This window comes from Mesoplodon mirus (genome assembly GCF_964341445.2).
Source record: "Mesoplodon mirus genome assembly, chromosome: 18".
NCBI classification, from domain to species: domain Eukaryota; kingdom Metazoa; phylum Chordata; class Mammalia; order Artiodactyla; family Ziphiidae; genus Mesoplodon; species Mesoplodon mirus.
The window spans coordinates 13,395,900-13,403,344 of record NC_138994.1 but is presented as its reverse complement, the minus strand read 5'-3'; the positions used below and the strand labels follow the sequence as shown (position 1 = coordinate 13,403,344).

General features: G+C 60.2%; 1 protein-coding gene across 1 annotated transcript; it reads right to left on the bottom strand.

The window, feature by feature from the left end:
- Window positions 1-966: 966 nt before the first annotated feature.
- Window positions 967-3,743, bottom strand: ACTG1 (actin gamma 1). The gene is made up of 5 exons (XM_082603096.1): window positions 3,729-3,743; window positions 2,931-3,299; window positions 2,217-2,655; window positions 1,934-2,115; window positions 967-1,845 (listed from the first exon to the last, which is right to left on the bottom strand). The coding sequence occupies exons 2-5, from the start codon at window positions 3,291-3,293 to the stop codon at window positions 1,702-1,704; spliced, it is 1,128 nt and encodes a 375-aa protein (XP_082459222.1). The 5' UTR covers window positions 3,294-3,299; window positions 3,729-3,743; the 3' UTR covers window positions 967-1,701.
- Window positions 3,744-7,445: the final 3,702 nt, after the last annotated feature.

Sequence of the window (7,445 nt, the reverse complement as noted above, 5' to 3'; positions counted from 1 at the left end):
ACTGAAAGCGGAATGCTGCCCAGGGCAAAACAGTGATTTCTGACCTGTCACTCTTGTGCGTTCCACAGGTGGTCACAGGGAGGCTATGAGCAAGGGGACAGGAGCAAAGCACACAGAGGTGTGAGATTGGCAGGGTCCACCTTCTGCCCCCCAAAGGAGAAACTCCACACCTCCCTCAGTTGTATGTTCTTGGGGCCCCTTACTCCCAATCCAGCCCAGCCTAACAGGGCCTCCCTCCACACCGGACCCTTAAGCCCTCTCCCCAACTACCTGGAGGTTAAGCTAGAAAGCACCACCAGCCCCCACTGGTGAAACTTGCTTCCCAACAGCAAAGGCATGAAATCTCCAGATTTCAAAAACATGTTTTTCCCAATCCTTAAGCTTTTTCAATCTAGCGAAGAGAGCTTACCTTTCTGACCCAACCTGCAAATAATTGTTTGAAAAATCTGAAATACCTGAGGAAGACTCTGCCTGCCATTACAGAAAGTTTTGGGGCAGAAGCCATCAAGCTCAGAGCCTGCGAGTCATGTTCATGTCACCAGGTGACACTTCTATCATCAGGTCGCAGGTTCCATGGCTCAACAGTCAGGCTCTATTTTATTAACCCCACGGTTGTTCCACTTTGATATGCTGACCAAAGAACAAGTCCCACCCCACCACTACCTGTGTGTGGAGAAAGCCAAGCCCTTTGTGGCCCCAAGTGCTTCTATGGCAGCACAGCCTTACGCTAGATTGAGGACACCAAGTATAAAGATTCCTCCCCTTCCACCAGCTTGGGGGCCAATCCCAGACAGGTTCTCCTTTCCCTAGAAGCCCACAAGGTGAGGCAGATTCCAGCTGTGAAGAGATGCTCATTAGGACCAATTGCTCACCTCTGGTTTGGGTGAAACCAAACTGTTGCCTAATTTGAGCCGAGGTTGTTCCACCCTCACCCAACCCTCCATTCCCCAAAACAGGAGGCACTGATCAGTTTACTGCAGCACTTTTATTTCCTCACAATGACGCATTGCTGGGGCCTAATGTTCTCACATGACAGTAGAAAACCAAAATCTGTTGTCATCTCTTAGAGAATTGAGAATTGCGTACAAAAACCTTACATAAATTAAAAGAATGAATAAATTTACAGGTGTGAATGCAAACTGTTTTCCAACTCAAGGTAAGTTAACAACCCACGGTGTTCTGGCGGGAAAACTTCAGTAAGAAAGGAAAGCAAGTCCTAAGGCTCAGACCTTCCCAACCCCGTAAGACCGGCAAAACAGAAATGACAACTGGTTCAGGACTCCTGCCAGCCTCTAGAGAAATCCTGGAATAGGCAGCTCTGACACATTAATACCCTGCACAGATCGAGAGACTCCTGGTCTCCCAGATTCTCATCAAGCCATTGGATTTCTCTTCCATAAATGTGTTCTCACCTCAGCCACAAAGTGACGGAGCCGCGTGTAACTAGGGGTTTAAATCAAAGATATGCACAGGATATTAAACATATACCAAGGGAAGAGTTAACTTGAATACAAGGTCAAAATCAGCAACAAGTTCTACAATCCAGTGCTGATATCAGATACAAGCTTCTAGGACAAATTTCTTTTCAAAGGCTTATTCCAGTTTCATGAGGCTAGCATGAGGTGTATACATTTGCCAAGGCAAATTTATACTTCGGAATTAACTCATGCAGCAAATGCTACGCATCTGCTCGCAGTCCGTTTAGAAGCATTTGCGGTGGACAATGGAGGGGCCCGACTCGTCGTACTCCTGCTTGCTGATCCACATCTGCTGGAAGGTGGACAGTGAGGCCAGAATGGAGCCCCCGATCCACACCGAGTACTTGCGCTCGGGAGGAGCGATGATCTGGAAAAACAAGAACATGGTTTTAGTCAGTGGCATTGTCTTCCCAACAAGGCCTCCAAGCCCAAGCCCACAGCCACCTCTGACTCACCTTGATCTTCATTGTGCTGGGGGCCAGAGCCGTGATCTCCTTCTGCATCCTGTCGGCGATGCCGGGATACATGGTGGTCCCACCAGACAGCACTGTGTTGGCATACAGGTCCTTCCGGATGTCGACATCACACTTCATGATAGAGTTGAAGGTAGTCTCGTGGATGCCACAGGACTCCATACCTAAGAGACAAAGCTCACTCTCAGCGGTCACGTTCAAGGTGAAAGGCACCTCGGCTCTCAACAGCCTCAGACGGAGGTCATGCTGCCTGCCTGACACCTACCCAGGAAGGAGGGCTGGAAGAGCGCCTCTGGACACCGGAACCGCTCGTTGCCGATGGTGATCACCTGACCATCAGGCAACTCGTAGCTCTTCTCCAAGGAGGAGGAGGACGCGGCGGTGGCCATCTCCTGCTCGAAGTCCAGGGCAACGTAGCAGAGCTTCTCCTTGATGTCACGCACGATTTCCCGCTCGGCTGTGGTGGTGAAGCTGTAGCCACGCTCCGTGAGGATCTTCATGAGGTAGTCTGTCAGGTCCCGGCCAGCCAGGTCCAGACGCAGGATGGCGTGGGGGAGGGCGTACCCCTCGTAGATGGGCACCGTGTGGGTGACCCCATCCCCAGAGTCCATGACTATACCAGTGGTGCGGCCAGAAGCGTACAGGGACAGCACAGCCTGGATGGCCACGTACATGGCCGGAGTGTTGAAAGTCTCAAACATGATCTGCAAGAAGCAACAGCTCCTTAGTCAAAGGAAGGGACCCAGAACCACCCCATGCTCACACACCATGCCAGCATGCCACAAATGTGATGTGTGAAGAAAAGAAAAAGAGGCAAGCAGAAACACAAATAAGAAACCTTGAGACTTCAGGGAGGAAATGCCAGAAGAACAGAACCCTGGAAATAGTGAAAGAAAAACTTGAATTTCAAAAATCAAAACTGAGCATGAAATGACTTGTGAAACAGATGGAACGGCCCAATCGACCCGGCCACGCTTACCTGGGTCATCTTCTCACGGTTGGCCTTGGGGTTCAGGGGGGCCTCCGTCAGCAGCACGGGGTGCTCCTCGGGGGCCACACGCAACTCGTTGTAGAAGGTGTGGTGCCAGATCTTCTCCATGTCGTCCCAATTGGTGACAATGCCGTGCTCAATGGGGTACTTGAGAGTCAGGATGCCACGCTTGCTCTGGGCCTCGTCGCCCACGTAGCTGTCCTTCTGCCCCATGCCCACCATGACGCCCTGGTGTCGCGGACGCCCAACGATGGACGGGAACACGGCCCGGGGAGCGTCATCCCCAGCAAAGCCCGCTTTGCACATGCCAGAGCCATTGTCGATGACGAGCGCGGCGATTTCTTCTTCCATTGCGATCTACTCAAAAAATGCAACCAACTCAGGCGCGCCCTGGCCCAGGAACGGCCCCTGCACAAATGCCCTCGCCGCGAGACGTTCCGCCTCCCCCCGACCAGCCGCCCCGGCAGCAGAGTAACCGTCTGGAACCGGGGCCGGCTTTTATGTAACGCCCCCAACAGCGTCGTTCCGCGAAGATACGTACGGGGGCTCTCAGTACTGCGGCCCAGGCCCGGCCCCGCCCTGCCCCCTCCGCCGGCAGCACCCCCACTGAGCCCTCCATGGACCCGCCGGGGCGCGTCCCACCCTCACCCACTCCACCCCGCCCGGCCACCCTTTGTTCCCGACGTCGGCGCGGCCGGGCCTCTGGGGCCAGGAGCGAGAAGCGGGCCTGCGGAGGGGCGCGGGGGCCCGGACACCAGGCCGGGCCACGCAGGCCTGGTCACTTACCGGCGGAGGAAGCGGCCGTAGGACGCGGAGGAACGAGCAGACAAGCTACGAGAGGACGAAGAGCGAGAGCCGGCTGCAGCGAGTGAGATCGACCACGGTCTCCCCCGCCCGTATTTAAGCGAAGCGGGGCGCGCGCGCGGGCCGGCGGCGCGCGCGGCCCCAGAACATGTCCATATATGGCGATCTTTCCGAACGCCGGGCGCCCATTGGCCCGCCCGGCAGGGGCACGTGGGGCCCCGCGCCCGGTCCCGCCCCCCACCCGCACCGCCCCCAACCGCCCCGCCCGCGCCGCCCCCGCGTGCCCGAGACCCTGCGAGCGAGACCACTCGCGGGCCGGCGCGGGGGCAGGGTGGGTGGGCGTCCCCGGGGATCGCAGGGCGGGGTGCAGAGGATGCCGCGGAGCTGACCCGCCGGCCCCGCCCCGCGACTGCCGCGCGCTGTTGGGGAGGGCCCGGCTGCACCCCGAAACCGCCTGGCCCGGGGCTGGGCGGCATTCGGAGCCGGTTGTGCGCCCGCGGCCGGCCCCGCAGGGGGGCTTAGCTCCCCGGGCGCCTCCTTCGAGCTTTCTCCCCGAGGCTCTGCAGGCCGCGAAGGCGGGTTCCCGGCGCCGGGCTGGGGGAGGGGAGGGTAGTGGTCCCCGCGGCCGCCCATGCGGCATTGTGGGCCCCATGGTCTGGGGGAGTCCCGGGGAGCCGTGACCTCGCCCCTGTCACGATGGAAAGGAGCCGCCCGTCCCCTAGCGCAGCCATGACCGTGTAGTCCCCTCCGCCGGAGTTGGGGCGCTCGGGGTCCCTGACGGTGCAGAGACTGGCCCCGTTATACCACACCCAACACATCCTGACCCTCAAACCGCAAGCCCGATTGTCCCCAGGCGGGGGCTCCACTCCGGGTTTGGGGCCACCACCCCCCACCCGTCCGTTGGGGAGAGGGTGGAGCTTTGTTTCACTTTAATCATCTTTGGGCATCGTAGGGGAACTGAGGCAGGGAAAGGGTAGTTTTGACTGCCTGAACGGTCAACTCACCCCTTAACTTGAGAAGGGGAACCCTCTCTTCTGTTTATGACACTAGGAGTAAACCCAATGGACCCCGGCAGCCCTGGGGCTGTGGTTTTCCCGGGTCCAGGGCGCGCCCTTTTCCCCAGGAGCCTGCTCTTGAAGACCTGTCATCTCTGGCAGGGTCCTGGTCACACCTGCTGCTTCCAGTGCTTTCGTTATGCCCGGAGGGAACCAGGTACTACGGTTTCCTTGGACTTACTTGTAAGCTTTCGGGATTGCTCAGTACAGAATTAAACATCAGAGGAGGCATGTGTAAGAGCACACTGGCCATGAGGGGTGACAGTGGTGCCGGACTGAGTGATTCTGGGGACTCGTCCAAGGTCCGGGTGCGCTGGGCTCTACCCGGGCTGGTGTCTGATAGGGGGCGAGGCCGGGCGCCCCAAGAGCCCTGAAAGGTCAGTTGGTGTCCACATCTACCTTGGGCTAGGCAGGTAAAGCAGCCGCCCAGCCCACCTGCGGACTGCAGTCACCCAGATGCCAAGGCCATGCCTATGGCCACCCATGCCACCAGGCCTAGCTGGGTCCCAGACTCCCCAGACTCCCCAGACTTTCCAAGGGTGTAGGGCAAGGCTACTGTCCATCAGGTGTGTGCTCCACCCATGGAAGCACCTGGGGCTGGGCCTCCGGAAAACCCACCCTTACAGGCGCTCCTGGGCACAACCACCGGCCTTCAACCCCCAGGTGGGGGCGTCCGTGTGCGAAGAAGACTGCAACACTGGGGGTGCCAAGATGTCACACACGAGAAATGGGAAGTATCCAGTATCCAAAGCGTCGCGTCCTGTGTCTGCCCACCCCGCATTCCACTCAGACTCCCTCGACTGCGGGGGCCTCCCCTCCTCGGACTCCAGTTCCCTCTGGCACTCCTTTGTCTGGTGTGCCTGGGCTGCTTCGTGGGACAGATGGGGAGGGGGCAGAGGCCGTTGGACCTCTGTCCCCGTCCCCCCTTCCTTCTTTCCCTTCTTTCTTGCAGTCCGCAGGGCGCTGGGTGCACGGCCGAAGGGTTGTGGGGGGAAGTGGGGCGGGGCCTGGGAGCCCCGAGATTTCCGGGGCTTCCCCCTTCGGTAGGCCGCCAGCCCGCCACCCGCAGGGCCGGGCTGCGGGGGAGGGGAAGGGGCGCTCTCAGCCGGCCTGGCGCTGGCTGGGGTGGGGGAGCAGCTTCCAGTTCCGCGGCTGTGTCACTCGGCGCGGTGGGGCGGGGGGTCAAGGTGAGGCCGCAGGTGTGCGGGTGCGGGGCGGTGGCGCGCGGCGCGGCCATATTTGGCCATTTCGGCGCCGACGGAGCCCCGCCCGCCGCCCGGGAAGCCGCAGCCTGGGCAGCCCCGTCCCCGCCCGCCGCCGGCCCTGAGTCACCGGCCGGGCGGGGGGCGGAAGTAATGGACTGGGGGCGCCGGGCGCGCTCCTAGCCTTATTTAGTCAAGGAGGCCGCGGATTGGCCGGCGGAACAAAGGGGCGGCGGCGGGGGGCGGGGCGGCCCCGGCGCCTTCGAGGAGGCGGGGTGGGGAGGGGACCGGCAGCCTCTCCCACCCTCAGCGCGGGCCTCCGCGGGTCCGGGAGACCCCGCTGCATCGCGTCACGCCCGGCCGCGAGAGTGCAGGGTGGGGGTGCGCGCGGGCCCAGAGGTCACGTGGCCCGGGCGAGGGGAAGCGGAGCTGGAGGTTTGGCGGTGGGGGGGCGGGCAGGGGGCGACGACCCTCCTGGGAAGCACCATCCGGAACCAGGAGTAAGTGGACGCCGTGGGTCCAGGGACCGAGCCCCAGATAGAGCGAGACCTCCAAGCCCCGCACAGGGGGTTGGGGAACGCCTCATTCTGCGCTGAGATTTTTCTGTTTTGCAATCGGGCAGTGCGAAGCCTCGCCCAAGGTCATCTCAGGGCTGTGCTCATGGAAGCGCACGGCTGCCCCCACCCCTCCTGAAGCTGGAGAGGCCCTGGAGCCCCTTGGGAGGGGACCACACGGATGTGGCAGCCCCTGGCTTGGGTGAGCAGGGAGGCCCTGGGAGGAGGGAGAGAGTCAGCAGCTGCACTTCTGCCCAGAAGTGGGTGTGTCCTTCCCATCTTGAGGATGGAGACTTGGGGCTCAGCGAAATGATGTGAGTTTTTTAGCCCAGTGCTGGTTTGGTGCATTTATTGTGACCTTGCTGCATCTCGTTTCATCTTCCATCCATTTAACGGCTGAGAAGACTGGTGCAGGGAGGTGGCATCACCTTGCAAGGAAGTCTGGCGTAGCTAAGACTTAGCCCCAGGCCTCCCCAGCCCTGGACACTGCCAGGCAACCCCAGCTCAGGGTCCTTCCCTTGTCTCTCCCTCTGACACCCACACCAGCCTGGCGTCTCCTTGCTCCAGCCTCCAGGGATGCTTCCCAGGATCCACGTCACCTCTGCACCTGGTAGCCTGACCCCCCAGCCCATCACCCCACCCCTGCCTCCTGCCTCTCTCCACCTCCCAACTAGCCAGTTACTTGCCAGGCAGACAGGGTAGGGAACTTGGTATTGAGTCCCCCTTCGGGCCTTTGCCTCTGCCAGGAATGTCTTTCCTTCCCCTCCCTCCAAATACAACGTGGGATCCTGAGTTGGATCCTGGAACACAAAAGAAGACGGTAGTGGAAGAACTGGTGAAATCCGAATAAAGTCTGGAGTTTAATTAATTAAGTACCAGAGTCAATCT